Below are 25,510 nucleotides of genomic sequence, written 5' to 3'. Positions count from 1 at the left end.
TTTAATAAACATCAAAAGCTTAAACCTTGTTCCATAGTAACTCATTTGAATATTTTTCCTTTAGAAAAAACAACCAAACTCATCAAATTGGTATCTCATAAGTTTTAAACTCTCATAGCCCCTTTTGTGTTTCAAGATCCACATCTTATGTTATTTAACTAAAATTTCCAGCAAGTACACAGAACAGGAAGGCTTCCATCTAACCAGGATTTATATCTTAATTACTCACCCAAGCCCCCAAGGGGCATCTCGTCATTTTCTTTACACCCATTAGTCGCCTTTTTGTTTTTATGTTTCAAAGGTCAATATTAATTAATGAAAGAACTTTAATGAGTATCATGGTATCATTTGGTATGAATAAGTTTCCCTTGCTAGTCTTGAAATTTCATCTTAATCACAAATTAGTATCTGTTCCAATTGCAAAAGTTAAATCATGCATTATAAAGGTAAATTCAAGAGACAATAGGAGGATTTGCCTCCCTTAGTTAGACCAATCACAAATGATTTGACACAAACTCTCCCTAACTTTTGCTGTTCCAATTGCAAAAGTTAAATCATGCATTATAAAGGTAAATTCAAGAGACAATAGGAGGATTTGCCTCCCTTAGTTAGACCAACCACAAATGATTTGACACAAACTCTCCCCAAGCCAGGGATGTGCTGATATTTTCATGCTTTTGCTGTCCCATAGTCAAACTGCCCCTTTAGGCCATCTGAAGAATGAAAAAACAACCCATTCAACTCTCGCAGAACATGCTAGGGTACTAGGTCATCCTTAGAGTCTTCAATCCAAAGTGAAAGAAGATCAAATAAAGCCCTTGCCTCACCTTGAAGAGGGGTTTCTATTTGGTTCCACCCCTAGGAGTATGGCTTCCACTTCTTAAACAAAGAAGGTTGCCAATATCAAGAGTATAAATTAGGGCCAATGATCAAATTTTGTGAAGAGAAAGAAGAAAAAGAAAGATCTTACTAGTTTATATAATATCTTTATCATGCCATCTTCAAATTGAAGAGAGTACTCATTGATGGCTTCTTTGGTTGTCCAAAGTTGGCTGCCACCTCTAACTCACTGCTGTCCCTCCCACAAAATTAACTAGAGTAGCCAACTTTTATGAAAAAGAATAGTAAGAAGGGAAGTAGAATCATACCTAGTGTCCTCAGGGAAAAAAAGAAGAGGAAGGAGAGAAGATTAGTCATATAAAAGAAGTGGTGTATGGTGGAAAGGGAGATCACATGAAGGAAAAACAAGAGGGGTTTTTGGCCCAACTCAAAAGTACCCTACAGTCAAGTTTTATCTCCTCACTGAGGCAAACTAAAATGAGTGTGGGTAATTCAACCATAACCAATCAAACTGCAAACCATGTCAAACTTCAATCTCAAAAATATCTTGATTTTTGAACTCAACACGAGTTCAAAAATTTCACTAATAAATCTATCTATAACAATTTGGTAAAACAGCCTTAAAATTCCATAATAAATTCAAATAAATGTCGGTTGAGTATTTAAATAGATATTAAATATTAATTATTAAATGCATAAAAAATTGGAAATATACTCCAAGTTGTTTGGGAATCTCATCATGCTGTCAATGTGGATTTTGAGGTACAATCAAGACATGTAGGATGATCCACAAAGAAAATTAGTATTGACTTTCAGAGATTATCTGATAGGCATTTTTTAGAATTTCCACAAGTTTTATATCGTTGAATAAAACTAATCATCGGAGATTGGCACCTTCATTGTTGTTAGTTTTGGATTTGCCCTTTTTATTAATCTCTTGTGAATGTTCTCTTAGGAGTCAATGACTAGGGATAAGCACTCAGTTATTTTCTGTAAATTCATCATTATCTCTGTCAATGAGTGTAGATATTTAGGGATAGTGGAAGGGCATTTCTTAGTATATATCATTTAAAGATAAGCTCATCAATCTTACTGATGTTTAGAATCTTTGCACACTCATATCAAAACAAAAAAAAATTCCTCTAATTACTTCTGGATATCTTAAATTGTGCTTACTGAATTACAAAGACAAAAAGTCATTGTCCCTTAGATGGCTGACAATTAATATCCAAGTTTCCATATTGCTTTCCATGACTCTTTTAACTTCCAAAAATTATCTGTGAGTCACAAACTATATATCTCATCTTCCTTCTTTTATTTGACTATCTTTATTATATACGTAAATAGGTTGTTGGTTGCTACTCGGAATATCGTACTGAAAAATTTTGTACAAGTCCTGAACCATTCCTAACAACCTATTGTGTTCTTTAGAAATTAAATTTGGAATTGCAAACAGAACTTAACATTATTGATTCCAAATTCAACTTATTTGTTCTTAGAGGTTTAGACTTGGATTGCAAACGATGCTTAACATTATTAATCCAAATCCACCCATGTTACAAATTCGATTAAATATTTATTTCAGAGATCGACTTCCAGGTTAAACATGGCGAGACACTAGACCTTCTTGGGTATGGGATCATCCACCACTTCCTAGACAAAGCCTTTCAACGAAATTCAATATTTAATCTCCTTATAGTAACCCTAGGTTTAACCATTAAGAACAATCGAATCACAAGATCGAAAAATAAAAAAACACAAACTCGAATCATTAATTTGAAATCTAGAATTGTTAGCCTCTTGTGTTTGGTATTTCAAAATCCATACAAAAAAATTAGTATGATGCGGAATAAAACTACTAGTTATACCTTTCTTTATAAGCAACAACCTCTTGATCTTCTATTGTATTCCTCTTCTTTTCTTGGATGTCGTGTGAGCGACGATCTACCAAGAAGAAAACCACCAAAGCCTTCCTTGCTTCCAAGTTTCGGCCACCACCACAATGCTCCAAGGGATGCTAGAAAACAATGCCTCCTTTCTCTACTTCTTCACCTCCAAGCTACCGGCCACCAAGAGCTCCACAAGAGATGATGCCGCCGACCACAATGAAGAAGAGAAAGAGGAGGTTGGGCCGACCACCAAGGATGGAGGAGAGGAACAATAGAATAAGTTGTGTGTCTCATGAAGGCACCTTCTCCCCCTCTTTTATATTCCTTGGTGAATCAAAAAAGGAAAGTTTTATAACAAAAATAAAACTTCCGTTTATTCCTCTCTATGGCCGGCCACACCTTGTTTAATCATACAAGGAAAGATTTTAAACAAAAATTAAAATCTCTCTTTTATAAATCCCTTTTGTGGTTGGCTATAAAAGGAATATTTTATAAATTAAAATATCTCTCTTTTAAATCCTTTTATGGATATCTATAAAATATAAGATTTAAAAATAAAATTCCTTTTATATCATGGTTATAAAAAAAGGAAAGTTTTGTCAAAAAATTAAAATCTTTCTTTCACATTATAGATAACTACAAATAAGGAAAGATATCTAATATCTCTTTTAATCCTTTGTAGAAAATCTATAAAAGGAAAGATTTTAAAATTTAAAACTCTCTTTTAAAACCATGTGGATAAAAACATAAAAGGAAAGATTTTATCAAAATTTTTTTTTTAATAAAACCCTCGTCCCTTTTCATACTTGGCCGACCCCTTGCTTGGGCACCAAGCAAGGCTTGGCCGGCCCTAGCCTTAGCTCCAAGCTTGGCTTGGCCAACCCCCTTGCTTGGGCTCCAAGCAAGGATAGGGGCCGGCCCCTAGCATGGGCTAAGAGGCTAGGCTTTGGGTGGATATAAGGCTATATATAAGAGGCTACAATAGGGACCGAGAGGAGGAATTGGTTTTGGTCTCCCGATGAACTTGAGCTTCCCGTGTTCACCTCGAACACCCAACTCGAGTTCATCAATAATAACTCATACCACTAAAGAGTTATTATTGCACTATCGCACCAATCCCATATTACTATATGGGCTCCTTATCATGAGTGTGTTAGTCTCCCTGTGTTTAAGATATTGAATGCCCACTAATTAAATGAGTTACTGACAACTCACTTAATTAATATCTAACTCCAAGAGTAGTACCACTCAACCTTATCGTCATGTCGGACTAAGTCCACCTGCAGGGTTTACATGACAATACTTATGAGCTCCTCAAGGGGACATTATCAACCTAGATTATTAGGACACAGTTTCATTCTATAATCAACAACACACCATATAAATAATATCATTTCCCAACTTATCGGGCTTATTGATTTAACAAGCTAAATCACACCTTTTGATAAATCAAAGAAATAAATACTAAGTATATGTGCTTGTTATTATATCATGATTAAGAGTACACACTTTTATAATAACAGAGGTATTGTTCTTTTATATAGTCAGTATAAAAAGATACTACCTCAATTGGTCCTGCTCAATACACTCGTAGTGTACTAGTGTAATTTATTAGTTAAGATAAACTAATACCTAATTACACTACAACCACTCCAATGGTTTGTCCCATTCCATATTGGTTGTGAGCAACTGTTTATAATTTATAAGGATCTGATAACATGATCTTCTGTGTGTGACACCACACACCATGTTATCTACAATATAAATTAATTGAACAACTACACTTAGCATATAAATGTAGACATTTGACCAATGTGATTTTTTATTTCAAAATAAATATTTACAAAAAGCTAGACTTTTAGTATACACTCTAACATAGGTGACATATATGCTTCTTATCTTGTAGTTGCTCTCTTGCTCTCTTTCTTTCTAAACTTATTTTGAGCTTACCAGCAGTTGTGGACTTCAATTTGCCAACATTTACAGGGTCTGGAGAAATATGTCATGACAAAACTTTTTAATCGAGTATTTGCATCAGTTCCAGAAGATGTCAACAGTGACGGGGAGCTTTATGAGAAGATGGCTTTACTACAACATTTTATACGACCTGAAAATCTGGACATCAAACCAGCTTTCCAAAATGAAACATCATGGCTGGTGAGTTCACTACTTCAGCTACTAAAGACTATCTACACTATTTATCTACTTGAAATGTTACATTAATCCTTTTCAGTGTTTAATTTTAGGAACTTTCTTTATCTCCTTTCTTGGTCTATCTGATTATGTACAATTCATGAATTGTGATATCCAACCTACACTATTTTTTGCAAACTAGGGAAGCTCATGACTCCTTGATAGTTTTTTTTTAAAAAAAAAATTCTACTTTGAGGTTGATTTGTTAAATAAGGTATTGTTAGGAGTAGGCATGGAGCTTTTAGTGTGTAATTATTTATTTAAGTGGCAACGGTTTTGATAATATGGTGATAACAAAAGCTATATATTTTATAAGTTTAATGGTTACTTCCTGTATTTCATTTCAGACTATTTAGAGAGAATTTTTATTATGAAAATATTTCCCAGTTATTGTATAACTGCTAAAAAAATGTAGAACATTCAAACTTCATTGAATCAATCTCAGTGAGACAGAAAGATATTCTTAATCCTGGGGTTGATAATAACTTCTGAGCTTAAACTAGTATATGCTGAAGGATGAAATGCAGTATAGAGCATGCTTTTGCAGTTGAGTGTTTTTTTGGGATATTCTTAGTGTTTTAGTTATTGATGTTATAGTTCTTCAGATGCATAATGTTCCACTTATAACATTTAAACTTTTTCCTACATATTTGAGTTTGTATTGGCTATAAAATCTTGATGATGCAAACTTAAACTGATGCAAATCGTTAGACCATTTCTGAATCTAAGCCATGCCCCAATTTCTATTTTGTTCTTTCTATTTTAATCTTTAAATTAGCATTGTTCTATTTTGTTGAGATTGTACTAGTTTTGATTTATTTTATTTCAATTATAAAAACTTGTGGGAGGCATAAAAATATTGTTTCAAAAATTTCAGATTTTGCCCCCCAAAAAAAAAATCCTCTTGTCCTCTTGTCCTCTTCTTCAAGGGATATCAGAGCTACATATTGCAAGACAATTGTTTGAGGTATTCAATTATTGCTTTCCATCTCCCTTCGATCCTCTCTTTCTTAAGAGAGGCTCTTTATTCCCGTAACCTCTTAATCAATTGCCATCATCTACATCACCATCCATCACCGCTCCCACAAGATCTTTTTCGTCTGCTCTTCCTATCAGCTACCATCATTTCTGCTTTGCAACTTTTATTTTCGTATATTTTCATGGCACTCTTCACCTTTATGTTTAACCTCAATAAAGTATATTAGTTGAAGCTACTAGACTTGCAGTTTAACATTTCATTTCTGGTTGACCTCATTGTGGTTGGCACAGGCAATATGCCATCCAGTTCACTCATTGAAATTGAAATGGATTGGCATGAGTGAAATTATATTTTACTCTGCTTTTCTAGTTCATTGTGCCACCTCCATGTATTATTGCTACTGTGCTACTACAAACATCAGTTTCAACTTTTACTTGGATGAACTTAGATCATATGTAATCCTATTTTTAAGTCATTAACCCCAAGTTAAACCTTATTTAGATTTATTTTCCAATGATTACTTGATTAAACATACAATTATATATATATATATATATATATATATATATATATATATTGGCATGAGTGAAATTATATTTTACTCTACTTTTCTAGTTCATTGTGCCACCTCCATGTATTATTGATACTGTGCCAATACAAACATCAGTTTCAACTTTTACTTGGATGAACTTAGATCATATGTAATCCTATTTTTAAGTCATTAACCCCAAGTTAAACCTTATTTAGATTTATTTTCCAATGATTACTTGATTAAACATACAATTTTAGTTATATATATATATATATACAACAACAACCAAGCTTTATCTTCCTATATATATCAATAGCTATATAATAATATTAAGTAAAATCATATAATGTAACTTCATATATCAGTATAGTTTGAGACCTTAGTGATCAATAAAGCCATGACAGTGCTCATCTTAAAGCATGATTGAAATTCATCATACCTGGTCATCCTACTACAATGGTTTTGACATTGTATGGTTAGCTTCACAGCCATCCAATAGGCAATATCACAACAAAATATATCATTCATGTATGCAAATATAAAACTAATACTCCTACAATTTTAGCAAAGTCACAACAAAATGTTAACAGCGGAAATCAAACTAAAAGCAGAAACACGTACATGATACAAATAAAGGCTTTTAACATGCTTCTACAACTCTGAGTCTCCTACTCCACATCCCACTTTCAGAATCCTCTATACTTTCTCTTTCTTAGCAATATCGAAGGTGGAAAAACCTTTTACAGGATGTTACTCACATACAGAGGATTACAATAGAGGTGTTAGGGTTTACAATAAGGGTTAATGAAATAACATATATTAGTGTGTAAAAGTAAATTTGTTGTTCTGTTGATTTGTTGCCTTTGGATCCCTTATAATAGCCTCTTGCTCGAATTGTTTCGCTGACACAATATTCCTAATCTAATACCCATCTTAATTTAGTCGATTGGTTTACGCCATTAATCACGACATTCTTGATCACCTTTGACCGTTTCCCATTGATCATAAATGTTTCCTTCGGTAATAGATTCATTTGGGCTCAACTAGTCATCAATTGATTGGACGATTACTAGTTGACTGGGTAGTCAATTGTCAATTATCTCAAAAACATACCATATTATTTGTTGTGAGTCGATTTGTATGTTGACTACGACCAATCTAATAATCGAGTCCACCTAAGTTAAGATCTACTCTTGTCTCAACTCACCATATAGTTGTCTCCATCATCGGGCCATCTCTCGTCATCTCTCAGCTTACTCATCATATTATCTTTCATGCTCCACTTACGTAGTCCACCTCGGTCATCTCCCTTCAAGCTTCTTATCCCTTGAATACACCAAGCCATCGGTTTTCTCCCTATGCCATCATTCATGCTCCACTTACATAGTTTGAGTTAGGCACAGTTGCACTCAAATGCTCCTCTTGCGATCCCTCGGATGTTTTATATCACCAAGGTTCTAAAATTCGCTAGGCGCTAGTCGGGCGGCAGACCAACGCCTAGTGCCTAGGCGGGGACTAGGTGCCGCTAGGTGGATTCCTCGATATCCCTTGTTTTATGTGGACTATAAACAATGTCATATGTAAATCTAAATGTTGTCTTAAACAATTTCATAGCAATGGAAATCTAATTATGTATGCTGAAATAAATGCATACTTTCCAATACCAAAAAATGAAAAATTATAAAAGAAAACTAACAGTTTTGTGCAAAGGAAATATATTAGACTCAGTAAATACGAGTAAAAGAAATAGTTGAATAGTAGAACATGTAGTAAGTTATCATAATCATGTAGTAAACAGTAGAACATATATCCAACTCAAATTTTAAAACCTTGCTATAAGCTTAAACAACTTTAGTGGTGGAAAACATTATAAAATAGTAGCAATAGTTCAATTTAAGATTACATCATTGTGAACCAGTAACCACTAAGCAAAATATAATTGTTGAATAACATAATGTCTTAACAAAATGAGTTCAAAATTATACAACTAATAATATTTCATAGACTCATATTTATTCTATTTCTTCTCCGTAATTTTCAATAACTTATTTTTCATCGGACACAAACTCAATATCATTATTGTGATCCTCCTCTTCTTCTTCGGATGCAAAATCATCTTCATGAAGTTCTCTCACTCTAGAGCTTCTTCGGGTTGTAGATTTTCATCTGCTCCACTTGCTTCATCAACCATTTGCCAAGTGAGCCTGGAACCTAGTTCAACTTCATCATCTTCCTCACCATCCACAATCCAACCTTATGCATTTGAAGCATCTTTTGCAAGAAGGACATCGATATTTCTTTCTTTTTCTCTTTTTTGTTTGTTCAATAATATAGCATTAAATTGGACAAATACTAGATTGTTCAACCTGTTGGCATCTAACCTATTTCTTTTCTTTGTATGAATCTAAAAAAAACAGAGAAAGTAAATATTATAGTTAGTACCTGAATAGAGTATAGACGTTAAAAATTATAGCTAATTTAATTAAAGACTGAAAGTTTAAAACTTACTCCTTCAAATGTACTCTAATTTTTTTCACACCCAGATGAACTTGTAGTTAATGAAAGTATCCTCAATGCCACCCTTAGCAAGTTAGGTGTGTGAGCATCGTATGTACTCCACCATGCACATGGATCAAATGTATCATCATTTTTTTCACATGCTTTTGCTGCCAATGTTTTTCCAAATAACCTAGTCTTATCTCTATATTTTGAAAATTTCTTTTAATAATTGTATCTTGTAGATCTAACTCATTGGCATGTAAGTTTCCATGCATTCAAAAATCCCCGTCGTGACCTCCTCATAAAGAGCAATAGAATTATTTTTATAATAAAAATAAGGATTCAACAAAAAAACAGTGGTATGCAATGATGTATCAAGTCTATCCTTCATTTTTTGACTCACTAATGACTATGATAGGCTGATAATTTGATTCCACGTTGTTCAGACCCACCTTGATGTCTTCTTTAGCTTGAAGAAACTCCCCATAATGAAACCCCATCGATGACTTTCTATCTCCATTTGCCAATTGAAGAACTCTTACCAAAGGAGCAAATATTTTCAAACAGAGTGTCACATCATTCCAAAAACTCATGCTCATCACTATAGAGTAAGCCAATTTTTCTTTGTTTGTTTTTGACCATTTACATTTCTCCCACATATCACTTGTAAACATGACCCTTAAACTAGTTTTTTTTTTTTCAATCAAACTTTGCAATGTGAGGAAATTTGATGCAAATCTGGTAACTCCTGGTCGGACTATGTCTCTCTTCTTCGTGAAACTTCTCATTAATGACAAAGTCTTATGGTGAGCATAGATGAAAATGGTAAAAGACTTGGATTGCTCAATAACCTTTTTATATTGTGGAAGTTGGCCAATACTTTCAAGCATGAGATTAACCGTGTGAGTTGCACATGAACTCCAAAAAATCCGAGGTCGCTTTTCTCTCATCAATTTAGCTGCAGCCATATTGTTGGTGGCATTGTCTATTACAATCTGAACAATATTCTGAGCTCCTACTTGTTCAACACACTTGTCAACATACTCAAAAATAAGTTCAGCTGTATGCGCCTCATCTGAAGACTCCTTAGACTCTAAAAATGTAGTACCCTCCTTGCAATTAACACATAAATTTAAGATGCTTCTTCTTTTTCTATCATTCTATGCATTTGTCATGATCGAGTATCCATTCTTTGCCCATTCTTCTTCATGTTTCTTCAGCAATTGTTTTGTTCTTTCAACTTCGTCTTTCAACAATGACTCCCTAAGTTGATATTGAGTTGAAGGCTTGAATCCTGGTCCAAATTGACCCACTGCCTCCATTAGTTGCTTAAAGCTATCATTATCAACAACATTGAATGAGATTCCATTGTCATAAATCCATCTCCCAACATATTGTTGAACTTGTTGAGTTCTCTCTTTGAAAAGAGCCTCATTTATATTTTTTCGGCGAAGCACTTTACTTCCACTGGAGTTTGTATTTTCTGGAGCAATTGCCAATGCATATCTATTCATGGGGCCAAGTGGAAGTGAGTTTTTAATTCCATCCATCCCTTCAATTTCAAGACTTTCTTCGTCTAGAGAAATAACCACCTCTGCTCTACAACTTTGTTCTTCCATTATGTTATTCTTCTTTCTGTTCCTCCCTTCATAATAGTTTGTTTGTACTCATTTTTATCTTCTTGAGATGCTTTTCGACAACTAGATACATTTCCAGGTATATTTCCAATGTGCTCCTTTATCCTATACACTCCCTCTGACATTGTTTTTTCACATAACTTGCATTTAATTTTGTCGAGGTTCTTAGGATCAATCAATATCCCAAACTTCCATTCGATGTCATTTGACTTTCTTCTAAGAATCCTGGATTCGGGTTGAGTGACAGATGCTGTCAAAGATGGATTGCTTGCCATTATGATAACAGATAAAAAAAAGGCAACCCGGTGCACGAAGCTCCTGCCATGCGGGGTCCCGGGGAAGGATCCATTGTACGCAGCCTTACCCTGCTTTTTGCAAAAGGCTGTTTTCAGGATTCGAACCCGTGACCTTTTGGTCACATGACAACAATTTTACCGTTGCGCGAACGTTCCTCTTCTCCATTATGATAACAGATAACCTGAAAAAATTATATATAACAACATAACATGATAATAAAATTTAATTATACTGTATGATACAAAATAATGAAATATAACATTAACAAGTCTGAGAATATTTTTTTATATATCTTAATCTAATTAATAAAATTTATTAAATGTTTATTTAAAAAAAATAAATTTTAAATAATTTTTTTATATTTTTAAATCTGTTTTATATATAAATTAATAATATTTATTGGAATTTTTTAAATTTTAATTTAATTTTTATATTTTTAAAACTGATTTATATAAATTAATAATATTTATTAGAATTTTTAAAATTTTAATATAATTTTAAATTTGTAATATTTATAAATCTGATTAATATAAAATTATAAATTAATAATATATTAAACTTATAAATATGATTTATATAAATTAATAATATGTATTATAAATTTTTAAATTTTAAATATTTTTAAATCTTATAAATGATAATATTTATTATAATTTTTTAAATATAATTTTTTAAATCTGTTATATCAATTAATATTTAATAATATTTATTAAAAAAATTAAATATATTATTTATATATATAATTAGATTTATATAAATTAATAATGTTTATTAAAATTTTATATATTAAAATTTGTTTTATATAAATTAATAATATTTATTATAAAAAATTTAAATTTTATATATATTTAATTGGGATCCTAATTTAATTAGGCTTTATGAACTCTATTATTGAAATTATCATAGTTAGGAAAATAAAAAAACGCGCTGTCGCGCCTCGTACGGCCGCCACCGGATGCCACCGGCGCCTCGCGAGAGGCCTCCGACGCCGCCGGAAGCGTCGCCGAACGAGTTCGGTGCGTCCGGTGAAGTCCGGCGTTGCTTCCAGTGGCGCCGGTAACGTCGTGGAAATCTTTCGGTGTAGCTGAAAGCATTGCGACGCTACCGGCGTTGCTAGAAGCAACGCCGGACTTCGCCGGACGCGTCCGACAACGCTTCCGACGACGTCTGACGCCCTGCGATGCGTCCAGCGTTGCCAGAGAGTTGCAAGAATCATGAGAAACAAAAAAAATAAATTAACAGAAACTTACCGGAAGCAAGCTGCGATGAGAGAAGACGAAGAGTCGGCGATGAGAGAACACGAAGCGCCTCGGCAAATCCGATTTAGTATTAAAAACCCTAAAATATGCCTAAAATACCTAGGCCCGCCGAAGCCCGCGATGACCGCCAAAGCCCGCCGAGGACCGCCTAGGCGGCCCAACTGCCTAGGTCATCCGCCTGGCTAGTTTCCGGTGCATCCTGCCGCCACACAACGCCTAGGCGGCCGCCTAGGGCGTTTTTTCGGACAGAGTATATCACGCTTCTCCAATCTCTACAAAATCGAGCCATCTAGTTAGCATGACCTTGATAGCACTACATCGTCTCAATGTATATCCACTTGCACACTTGAAGACATAAAATTACAAGGCAAGGTGTAACAGAAACTCTTTACGCAAATATTATTCATATCAAACCACTTGAGGGATGATTGCATCAACAGATACCAACCATTACTTAGGCTTATGAAATATATAGATTTATATTATCTAGGAAAGGCAAAAGGAAAAAACTAAATGTAACAAACAAAATGAGCTATTAATGGAAGATATCAAACTTAAAAATTTGCAAATTGCGTCATGGTATAAAATATCGAGTCATACCGATTAGCACGAGCAAAATTTACCATTTTGTTTGCTGACTGACATGGTATAGGTTCACGTCTCGCTGTGGCCTCACGAGGTTGCAGAGGCAGCGACGTCCTCTATGAGGTCGCGAAGAAGGCGCCCATGACCTCATGAGTTTGCAAAGGTTATATTTTATTTTATTATTATTTTATATTATTTTTTAATCAATTAATTCTAATTCCTTTCCCTCTCAATTTGTTTTCCTTGATCCTTTAAGTTTTTTCTCTCTTCCATTGTTAATTTTTTTCCTTCCATTTGTCCACTAGAGTAAACAACGAGAAAAAAATCTCTTGTAGGATGGTTAATTCTTGTCCTCATTCATCCGTCCACGAGATAAATAATAAATACAAAAACCTAATTTTTTAACTTCACCCATGGCGAATTCTCTATCATGGCCTATCCCAAGCTTAGATAAAGGAGGAGGGTTGTGTTAGGGTGCCATCTAGTGTTAAAACTTAGGCAATTATTATGGATAAAGCTATCAAACTATTGCGCTAATATAAGGTTGTTCTCTGGAAGTTTGTATTATAAGGTTTAACTGCAATATCTTGGCAAAGACCGCTATTTTGCTATGAGAACTTGAGTGCACTGTTAAATATGTAAAAGTTTTTACATCCTACGTTAGATAAGAATAGACATTATAAGAATATTGATTGTTTTAGATTTGGAACATGGAACGTAGGAACACTCATCAATAAAACAATGAAGGTTGTAGATATAATGATTAAAAGAAAAATCAATATATATATGTTTACAAGAAATAAAATGGGTAGGGGAGAAAGCAAAAAATGATAGAGAACTGTTATAATACATAGAAAAGAGTAAAACGAGAAATGAAATAGGTATTATTGTAGAAAGTTTATTAATGGATGAAGTAATAGGAGTAGTGAGAAAAGAGAATAGGATAATAACTCTTAAGATAGTTGTAGCAAAAGAAACTATTAATGTAATTAATATATATACCCCTCAAGTAGTTAGCATATATGCTCCTCAAGTAGAATTAAATGAAGACACTAAACATTGGTTTTGTGAAGACTTAAATAAGGTAGTACAAAAAATTCGGACACACAACGAGATGATTTTTATAGGAAACGATCTAAATGTGTATGTAGGAGTAAGAAACAAGGAATATGATAGGATGGTGCATGGGGCTATGATTTTAAAATAAGAAATGGAGGAAAAGCTATATTTGATTTCACAATAGCATTTGAACTTATTATAGTTAGTACATTTTTTTAAGAAGAGAGAAGAACACCTATTTACTTTTAAAAGTGGAAACAATAAGTCAACTTTCTTATGGTTAGAAAGAGAGAAATTTATAAAGATAGCAAGGTGATCCTTAAAAAAAAATTCAACCATCCAACATAGGTTATTGGTGTTAAATGTACACATCCAATATAGGTTCGTAGTGTTAGAGATGCGTCTCAAGCATAGTATGAATAGAACAAAAGTGTATTTCTCCTAGGATCAAGTGATGGAAGTTAAAGGACGGAAAATAAAGTATCTTTAAGGTGAGAGTTGAAGCTAAAGTATTAGGAAAAATACATAGCGATTTAAATAGGTATGGGATAAGATCAAGGTTTAAAATTTCGACCCGTGCCGAGGTTTCAGTCTCAGACCGGAACGATACGGTTTCGGTATCATATCGTGCCGTGCCGATACAGTTTCGATATTTTTTTATTAATATATAGTAATTATTAGATAGATATGTTTATTGTATATAATTTTAAAATAAATTATATATTGATTTTATATAAGTTGCTTGAACAACTTAATATGGTTAAAAAAAATAATTAAATATAATTTTCTTTAAAAATGTATTAATTACTCGAATTGAAATTGATACATCATAATTATATAAATTAATTATTTATTCATTTAATTAAATATTAATTTAAATCTTATATATTTAAAATGGTAAAAAAAATTAAAATATAAATTAAACAGCAAAAAAATAATAATAAATTATTAGAATATAAATATGATTTATTAGATTTTTTATTTTTTTTAAAAAAATTTTAAATAAATTTAAAACAGTATAAAGATTTTTTTTTAATATCAATTAATTTTTTTATTTTTTTTTAAAATTTTAAATATATTTTATAGGGATAATTTAATTAGGGTTTATAAGAGCCTATTCAAAATATCACACTTAGGAATTGTTTAATTAATTTAAAAAATTTCGTTTTTTAATTAATTAAAAAAATTTCGTTTGTCTCGTGATCGCATCGCTCGGAGCGCGACGCCTCTGCCGGCAGTGGAGGCATCGCGCGAAGCTTCCGACTCCGGCGGAGGCACCACGCGATGCTTTCGGTGTCGGCGGAGGCGTCGCGCGACGCTTCCGCCGCCGCGGGAAGCGTTGCGCGACGCCTCCACCGCCACCGGAAGAGACCTGCGACGCTTCTAGTGGCAGCGAAATTTGTTCTCCTACTGTGCCGGTTTCGGTTCGCCACCGGAACGGTAAATTTCGACTGTTTCGGGCGGCACAGCTCGACACTTCAAACCTTGGATAAGATTATGTCAAAATTAAGAGAAAGTATAAGAGAATCTTGGTGGTGGAATGAGAAAGTATAAGAGAAATTGAAGGAAAAAAGAATGACCTATAAGTTATTGTACACTTGTAAGAATGAAGAGAACTTTAAAAAGTACGTAGTAGTCAAGAATGAGGTTAAGAAAGCAGTGAGTGAAGCTAAAAATAAAAACTTTCAAACACTTGTATTGATAATTTGATACAAAAGAAGGGGAAAATGATATTTATAGTTAAAGCAAGAGAGAGGAGGAAATAAAGGAATAATGAAAGAGGTATTTTTATCAACTTTTTAATTAGGGGTTAGATGACCAACTTAACTTAGCTTATGAAATTTAGTAGGTCAGAGGAGCATAGAAATTTAAAATCTTATTTGAGAATTTAAATTTCAAAAGTATAATAGGTGTTAAATGGGATGAAAAATTAAAAAGCAATTGAATTAAGATGATATTTTAATAGACGTATGAAAGCAGGAAGTAAGGTATTGAATGACTTATGAAATTATTGAACTTGATATTGAAAATGAAGAAATTTGTGCGAATTATAAGGGCATTAAGCTAATGGGTTGTACCATGAAGATTTGGGAAAATGTTATAGAAAAAGATTAAGGAAGGAGAACAAGGTGATTGAAATTCAATTTAGATCTATGCTTGAAAGATCAATGATATAAGCTATATATCTTTTTAGACAATTGATTTAAAAGTATTGAGAAAAGAAGAAACACTTACACATGATATTTATTGACTTAATGTATGACAGTCTCGAGAGAAATTATATGGATAATTGTTAGTAAAGAAAGGTATTAACGTAGTGTATATTGAGACAATTAATGATTTGTATAATTATGTAATGACAAGTGAAGATTCCAGGCTGATTAACCGAAGTATTTCTTATAAAAATAAGGATCAACTTTAAGGCCATATTATTTTACACCAGTTATGGATCCAAGATAAGTTACCATTGTGCATGTTGTTTATAGATGACTTTGTTTTAGTCAATGAGTCTCGTGAAGTAATAAATGCTATGTTCAATCTTGGAAGTAGAAAAAAAGTTAAAGGTTTTGGATTTAGTAAAGATATAATATATGAAATTTAAGTTTAATAATAGTAGTAGACGTAGCACGATAATTAAGATATGACATGATGAATTACCTGTAATTGAAAATTTTAAATATCTAAGATTGTTTTTGTAAAAGAATAGAAGGGCTGATAGAGTTATATGAGATACAAGTAAGATAATTGAAATGGAGGAAGCTGTCAAATATTTTTTTTATATTCGTAAGATACCTCTAAAGCTTCTATAAAGTAGTTAGACTTGCTATATTATATAGAGTATAATATTTGACTATAAAGGAGTACACGAGTAGAAGATAAGAGTTGTAGAGATGAGAATGTTAAGGTGGATGTGCAGACATACGAGGATAGACAGATAAGAAATGGAAATATTAGAGAAAAAGTTGAGGTTGTACTTATTGAGGAAAAAGTATGAGAGATTTGTTTAAGATGGTGTAAATATGTATTTATTAGGCGATGTGAGATTATGACAAATATATACATTAATGGAGGAAGAGGGACACTAAAGAAAACTTGGCTAATAATGATAAAATAAAATAATTATTTTAAATATAGATGATGTAAACAAATCTAGATAACCCATCCCACTTAGTTGGATAAAGATTTGGTTGTTGTTGTCTCTATTCATGAGGTAAACAAAGAAAAAAAAACGAATTGTTAGGAAAAATAAAAAATATAATATAATATAATTTCTAATCTTATAAAACATACTATTTTTAATAAATTATTGTATATATAAATTTGGTTTAATTTTAAATTGATCAACATGATGATCTTCATCTAACTCTAAATTGACTTTTTTCTTAATAAATATCAAACATTTTAGGAGATAATAATTTAAACTCAACATTCAACATTTCAAATATAATTCAATAGTAAACACATATAACACTCAAATATTAATAAAATCATTTCTCAATTAACATATTTATATTTAAAAAGTATCAAAATTGTATCAGCATGACACGATATGATATCGAAACCGTATCATATTTCGGTCATAAACTAAAACTTTAGCACAACTCAAAATTTTAAATCTCGAATTGCCAATTGAGTTATTTTCTTATGTGCTATCTACAAAATCTTAGAACTTCACTTATGAGTCAGATCTGTTGAAATAAAGAATGAAATTCTATTGAGTAATTATTATTATCAAGTGTTTAGTAATATGATAAATTTTCATATTACGTACATAATTTATGAATTTTAATTTTCTTATAACATCTAGTGTATTTATATTCTTCATGTTTACCTTTTTTTTTTTTTTATCATATTGTGAGAAAAATTGGTCATTATGCATGTTTATTTAATTTGTTCAACTTATCTAAACACAAGTTCAATTTCTAAATTAGAGAATATGCTAATTTGGTAGGAGAAATTTAAGCGTTCGTTCATATGTTGGCTTTGCTATAATTCATATTGTTGATTTTGTTATAGGTGATGCGGATTTATCCTCATCATTTAAGCCTTCATGCCCTATGATTTTAGTGAAGGTTTGTATAGCATTTTCACCCATAACAGTATAACATTTTCTCCAAATAACAAAGTTAGATATTTTCTTATTGATTAGAAAAAGCAATCAAAATGAATACCACAAATTAAAGCACAAAAAGAGGTGTAATAAAGTGCATTCATTTCTTGCCTATTGAAAGGGATGTCCAAAGAAAAAGAATAATAAAGGAATGTTGTTAAATAGAGGTAGCAAAACAATTGTTCCTTATGCTTGGAAATGATAAGCCAAGAAAATAATTTGATAACTTGCCTTAAGTCGAGTTCTTTGCAGTGGGAAAAAAATATGCAATCAAGATTTTCAAATACTATTTAAATTTTTTGAAAATTTCAAATTATCTAGGTCATTTAAAATTGCCAGAAAATTAAAAGAGCATCTTTTTATCTATATTGTCAAAAGAGCGTCCTTCTTTCAAAAATTACTGCACCACCTTAGAGTTGCTTACAAAGCACCACCTTGAAACTGCTTTGTACAAAGAAACACCATCTTGGGTTCATGTCCCCGTGGTTGGATCAGTCAAGAACAAAGGGATATTATTGGGGTGCCCTTTTGATAAATTTTGAAAGGACACCTTTTTGATTATATGAATAAAAAAGATGTTCTTTTGATTTTATGCCTTTAAAATTTGTATAGTTTGTTATATTTTTAGTAAATAGTGGTAGAATTTTTATTTTAGTTTTTAGAAAAAGTCAATCAAAGATTTTATTAAAATTAACTAAGTCTTATGATTAGATCTAATTGTTAGTGTAAAAAGAGGTTAGAATCCTAAGTACTATATACTAGGATAGTTTTGAATTAATAAATTTGCCTTTGATTTTTTGTGTGAGATGAGTGAGAGATATTCGTCTAACCAGGTTTTTTTGTGTGTGTGATATATTTATTCCATTAGATTCATCAATTTTGTCCCAATTTAATGGGTGATTTGAGTGTTCAAAACTTAGTGTTGTGTTAAAATCTTTGCTATAATTAATAAATTTACTAAATTTAATTTAATTAGTATGAAACTCTCATATTCTTGTTTTTGGAAGCAAGAAAAACCAACGAGGAGAGGATCAAAAGCTTGAACCTTGTCGAAGACCAAATTTCCATTGTCTGCATCATTCCAATCCATGAGGAGTGTCAACATCAATCAACACCTAGACATTGGAAACCTAGACGGTAACCATGCCAGGTTAATACCAAATGTGGCACCAATGTTACTGCTCAGAACTTTTCCATATGATAGAAAGACTATGTTCTTTTTCAAAACTTCTCTGAAAGTTTCTTGTAAGCCAGTTAGATTTATTTCACTTTTTAGGCATAAGCTCATATTATTATGAAGCGGATTTAAGGCTAGCACCTGTTTAGCCCAACAAAATTAATGTTACTCTAATTCAATTTGAAGACGTCCTATCCATAGATTTCAAGTCTATCTACATTCATGATTTAAAGTGCCGTGCTGAGACGGTTGAAACGGGCAAAACATCTCGTTCCGCTCGGCGACCAGCACCGACACCGGCACGACCTCGGCACCAGACCTGCTATGACATGTTGCGCGACTCTGTGGCCGCAGCAAAGGGGTTGCTCGACCCCACAACAGTGGCGGAGGGTCGCATAACCCTTCTGCTACCTCTGCGGAGGAATCGCGCGACCCTGCGGCCGCTGTAAAGGGACCACCGCGATCGCACTAGAGGAGTCATGCGATCCCCGCGGCCATCGTTGAGGGGTCGTGCAACCCTGCAACAGCACCGAAGTCGCGCAAGCTTGTGAGTGGTGTCGGATTTCAAATTTTTTTAATTAAATTTAGGTTAATTATTTTAATCAATTCCAAACTATGATGGAGATAATCTAAAAAGACTTTATTAAATCCTAATAAAATTATTTAATTAATTTTATATTTTAATTTAAAAATTATAATAAATTATTTATTTATCTATTTTCATATCTTTTTCTTTTTTAAAAGATTATTTTTTTGTATTGTTTATTTTTTAAATATTTATGTTAAATATTTTAATTTTTTAATTAATATATTTTATATTTAGAAAATATTGAAATTATATCAGCACGACACGATACGGTACCGAAACCGTATCGTTTCGGTCCAGAACCGAAATTTCGACACGGGTTGAAATTTTAAACCTTGTCTATATTTATTTTTCGTTTTTGGTTTTCCAATTTATACACCAACCTCTACTCTAGGATTGATAATTTTACTAATAATATCCACTTTTGTCCAGAGTTCAGCACCTCTTCTTGTGAGTGTCCTACCCTGAAGGAAAGTGTTATAGTACTATTATTGAACATCTATTATTGATGGACAAGGGCAATTTAATGCATGAACGATTTATGACAAATTTAACTTATTTATGCAAGGAATGTGAAGATAGTGAGAAGTGCAAAAATGATGGCTCTTCTAATGATATTTGCTGCACTTACAGTTGGATATCCATTTAAACTCGTTGGATTGAATTTCTTCCTCATAGAGGAGAATGATGCAAAAAATTTAGCTGAAAGATACAAGCTAATTTTGGATCTAAATTGCATACAGATTTATTTATTATTATTTTATTTTTAAAATATTTTTTTTCTAAATTGTCGTGGTTGTAATTATATAGTTGGTATATTTTTATTTGGATTGTAAAAGTCTATATATTATTGGGGTTGTAATTATACACTTGGTATATTTTTATTTTGATTGTAAAAGCCTATATATAAGGTGAGGATTGTTTGGCGAAACTTAAATTATTGAATATGATTTTCTTGTTATGTCCTCTGCTTCCTCTCTTCCTTGCGCGCTAGGGTGACAGTAATGATGCAGTGGTTAGACCCTTCAAGTGATTAATTAGGCATCTAACGGTCGAATCCTAGCTGCGGCACATTGCAGGGATTTTCCACTAGTGGGATGACAACTCTAAGAATGTTGGCCGCTTTGATGGGCCTCCGCAAGTGCTTCCCGATTTACCTTGGTAGCTATTGGGAAACTTTCGTGGGGTCAGACCTAGGCAGGTTAGGTTACCTCCAGGATTAGTCGGTTCGAAGAATTGGATAGGATTACCAAGAAAAAAATTAATTTGCAGATTGAGGGTATGTGAGGTCTAGTATTCTTCATTAAACCAAGTTTTTTTATTAGAATTTATTTTTCTTTGTCTATTGAACTAATCCTTATTTGAATGTGGAATGCTTGAGATTTTGAAAATTTTGGTCGTATTTGTTTATATATTTTTTTGTTTCTTAGTTTCTTTTTCAAATAAAAGGAAAACTTCTCTTGATAAATATATTTGATGGTATTTTATCTCATGTTTCAAGAGGGAAATTTCCATAGGGTTGGACAATTAGGTTACCCCCAGAATTAGTTGGTTTGAAGAATTGGATATCCGGATTATCGAAAAAAAATTTACAGATTGAGGGTATGTGAGGTCTAGTATTCCTCATTAAACCAAGTTTTTTATTAGAATTTATTTTTCTTTGTCAATTGAACTAATTCTTATTTGAATGTTGAATGCTTGAGATCCTGAAAATTTTGGTTGTATTTGTTTATATATTTTTTTTGTTTCTTAGTTTCTTTTTCAAATAAAAGGAAAACTTCTCTTGATAAATATATTTGATGGTATTTTATCTTATGTTTCAAGAAGATGGAACATGATAAATAAATTTGTGTATCAAAAAGTTCAAAGAAATGATAAAAGGTCCTTTTTGTTTGGCTTTTATTTTCTACTCATTTTTTTCCTTTGTAAAATGGAAAACTGGAATTTTTTCCTAGAAGGAAGGACACCCTTATTGTGTTAAAATAAATGAGGTCTTAAAAGAATTTGGGCTAACTCAGTTATTTATTATTTTCCTTGGTTAGATGATCTTATTCAAATCTGAACATCTGAATGTTTGAAGACTTGTTATAGTGTTTCCAATAGCCAGAAAGTGAATGTTGTGTAACTTTGATGGGACATCAAGAATTTCTCTGCCTAATGCAGTTATTTGTTTCTGTCACAGTAAGTATTCCTTGTCTTTGGGGGGGATATCTGAATGCCAACATCCATATTGGTCTATAAACCTTTTCCTTAACATATAGTGTTGGCTTATAACAGTTGCCATATTACCTACTTTTATTCTAATAAAGTATATCAATTATTCTTTTACCAAACCCCAAATGGGAGTTGACTTTACTGACATCTTCTTGATATGTGTAGCTTGCTCAGAAGGAACTGCAAAAGATTAATATGTACAAGGCTCCTAGAGACAAACTCGTTGGTATACTCAATTGTTGTAAAGTTATAAATAACTTACTAATAAATGCATCAATTGCATCAAATGAGAACCCTCCAGGAGCAGATGAATTCCTTCCTGTCCTTATTTATGTTACTATAAAGGTATAATTTTCACACAATATTCATTGATGAGTACCAATTGCCTTTAGTTGTTTTTTCTTTCCTTTCTTTTAACAACTGCAATAGAAGTGGGTAAATTTTTCCACCATATTTCATTTATATTGGCAATTAACAACAAACATTGTTAAAAAAAAGAGATAAAAACAATAGTTGCATGTTAAAGTAATTGCTTCATGCTTATTTGTGGTATCCCAGTAGACTTGAATGAGTATAAGAATAGGCATACTACCATTTCACCTTGCAGTTACTGCCAACTAAATCTGTAGAATATCTTCTGATCATAGATAGGGGCTTTATGTCCAAAAATAGTGCTCAAGATTACTTGACTAGGAGAGCATATTGAATATATCCAAGGGTTCATAACATTCATGAAGGTGATGGGAGGAACAAGGGACAGAAACATAAGTGATACCATGTACTTATTCACTCAATAACCCAGATAGTATGTGGCTTTATTGTGGTACGGATAGTTAAGCTTGATTCCTGCCAACATATTCTGTATACAGATAGTCCACATTCTATACCGGACAGATTATAGGCATTACTATCTTGATGTATGGTTCTCAAGCTTTGGTCCTTGTCAAAGCTCAATGCAAACACAATCCTTAGTGGGCAATTCACAATTCTTATGATTGTATCTTCAAACTATGGATTGTTACAGTACGATCACAGATAAACTTTTCTTGCTTAGGACTACCTTCCCACAGCTGAGTTGCTCAGTCTCCGAGAAACTTGTATACCAACATAACATACTCATGTTATTAGGGAAAAGTGAAATTAATATTTGTAGAATGGAACACTAATGAAGTATTGTTGAAGAAAAGGTTTTATGCATTTTCATATTGTTTATGTCAATGCACATCAATGCCATGAATCTTTTTCACTCTACCTCATTGTACTTTGCTTTGCAAGTCTTCAAACAACTTGTCTCTTCCATTGACACTGCCAATTTAAGTATGAAATAGCAAATCTTTCTAAAGCATCTGAAAAATTCCCATCATGTAGGCAATGAATTCTACAGGTAAAAATCTATCTTGGTTTTCAGCTTGTGTTGCAGTTCCTGCTTAAAAGCACAAAAATGTTTACTATGTTTTGCAGGCAAACCCACCGCAGTTGCATTCAAACTTGCTTTACATTCAGCGTTATAGGCGTCAATCACGATTAGTCTCTGAAGCTGCATACTTCTTTACAAATATCCTATCTGCAGAATCTTTCATTTGGAATATTGATGCACAAGCAGTTTCAATGGAAGAAAAGGAGTTTCTGAACAAAATGGAATCAGCCAGAGCCCATCTAATGGGCACATCGACTAGTGGAGAAGATCAGCAAACTGAAACGAATCTGGATGCCCTTGAACAAAGGTCGGGGGTACTAAAAGCTAACAGAGAACTGGACAACTCGGTGTCAGTTCATGGGCACCATGTTCCAAGCCAATCATATGACGCCAACAAAGATGTAAATGAAAAGGCACTCACTAATATGTTATCAATTTCTGATCTGGAAAAAAAAGGAGCTGCTGACCTTTTGGAGGAAAACACAAGCAAATATTTTCAGGATTATCCTTTCTTATTTGCTAATGCTGGTGATCTAACCATCCAGGATGTTCACAGCCTTCTAAATTGCTACAAGAAACTTGTTCTTAAGTATGTTGCTCTTTCTAAAGGAATGGGCATTCATAAGGAATCTGTTCCACTAAGTACTGAATCATCATCGGCACTGCAAACTGTCAAAGAACATGAATATTTAGCAGATTTAGAACTTAAGAATGGCAATGCTGAAGTTAGTAAGAAAAATTCCTACTCCACTGTGGATTTGATTTTGCAAATGGATGAGATGGAATCCAAGAAATCCATAGAAGGGTCAAATGCTGAAACAAATGAATAAAGTAATCAGTGAAAATCTTTAGTTTTTCTGGATCGTTTACTTTGTGCGCTCAAGTCAGAAATATTCTCACTTTTTCTATGAGCAAGCATAGAGAGTTCCATCTGTATTGCAACTGTAGCTTATTTTTATCATGGTGGAAGGGTTGAAGTTCTAAATGGGAAAGGAAACTGAATACTTGCAAGCTAGGAGGTCAAATATTTTCCCAGGCTCATACTATGAGTAAAATTACATTAATCATGTCTGTTGGCCAAAGGATTTGTCGCTTTTACTTCAAAATAGCAGACACTCATTCAAAGTACTAGTTGGATTGTGATGCCTCAGTCCTTATGGCAAATACAACTGAAGCGCCCTTGATTGTGATCACTCTTCCTCATGACTAGTGAAACTACAGTGCCCAAGGGTAATGTGTTGTGTTAATTATATCTTTAGAGAGGTGATGTGTTGGGCGTCCACCGGGCGTGCCAATTCTGGGAGCCCGAGTGCAGCGGAGTGCCTAGAGCACTTTCAGGTGCCTTGCATGCACTCAGGCTTCCAGCATGGGCGCGCATGGTGAGCACCCTGTATGTTAAGGGCCTATATCTTTATATGCTAAAGAAAGGGTGCCAAACATCATGCAAGAAATCAGACACCAAGAAGGGTGTCTGGGACACACGGGCAAGGCATGACTTTAGTTTGAATCGGAATCTGTTCGGGTTTGGACTTGTCATGCTTGCTCACACAAGTTCAAGTGGTTCTATTGTCAGTTGATTCACTTGACTTACCAGATTATATATAATGGAGACGCCTCTCTCTCTCTATCTCTCTCTCTCTCTCTATATATATATATATAGACACACACATGGGGCGCCCTGACATGGTCTAGGTGCCCGGATCTGTGAGTGTTACTCATCATGGTCGATTATGATGAGTGCATGGTAAAAAATTTTCGATGTGATTTGGACGTCCTGACACCATAGAGTCATAGGATGGGTAGAGATGTGTATTGTAAAAATCTCTTTATATATATATATATATATATATATACAGATTTGATACTGCGCGCGACGGCACAGTGCGCGACTGTGCGCGTCAAATTAAAAAATTTTTTTACGATTTTATTTATAGGGTTCAGGCTTTGGGTATAGTGTTAAAACTATTTTTTTTTTTAGATTTTAACTATAGAGTTTAGGCTTTCTAATTAGGTTATAGTGTTTGGTTTAAAAAAAAAATTAAAATAAAATTAATTTAAGTATTTATTGAATATTGTAATATGTTTAGGGGATATATTTATATATTAAATTTTAAATAAGGAAATGTTGAATTTTTAAAATTCAAAAAATAAAAAAAAATAAAAAAAATAAAAAAGCGCTGTTACTGTGCGCGACGCTCACAGTCGCGTACTGTGCGGTCGCGCACAGTAACAAAAC

At 33.0% G+C, this 25,510-nt stretch overlaps 1 protein-coding gene across 1 annotated transcript in view; it reads left to right on the top strand.

Moving 5' to 3' along the window:
• The window catches only part of LOC121984377 (vacuolar protein sorting-associated protein 9A-like), a 37,284-nt gene extending 12,763 nt beyond the window's left edge, over window positions 1-24,521 (top strand). Inside the window, exons 3-5 of the mRNA XM_042537280.1 lie at window positions 4,716-4,886; window positions 22,023-22,202; window positions 23,319-24,521. Of these exons, the coding sequence (XP_042393214.1) occupies window positions 4,716-4,886; window positions 22,023-22,202; window positions 23,319-24,104 (1,137 nt within the window). The 3' untranslated portion in view covers window positions 24,105-24,521. The remainder of the gene's footprint in view (window positions 1-4,715; window positions 4,887-22,022; window positions 22,203-23,318) is intronic.
• Window positions 24,522-25,510: the final 989 nt, after the last annotated feature.

Source organism: Zingiber officinale, chromosome 5B (genome assembly GCF_018446385.1).
Source record: "Zingiber officinale cultivar Zhangliang chromosome 5B, Zo_v1.1, whole genome shotgun sequence".
NCBI classification, from domain to species: domain Eukaryota; kingdom Viridiplantae; phylum Streptophyta; class Magnoliopsida; order Zingiberales; family Zingiberaceae; genus Zingiber; species Zingiber officinale.
This window is presented reverse-complemented; position numbering and strand designations above follow the sequence as displayed.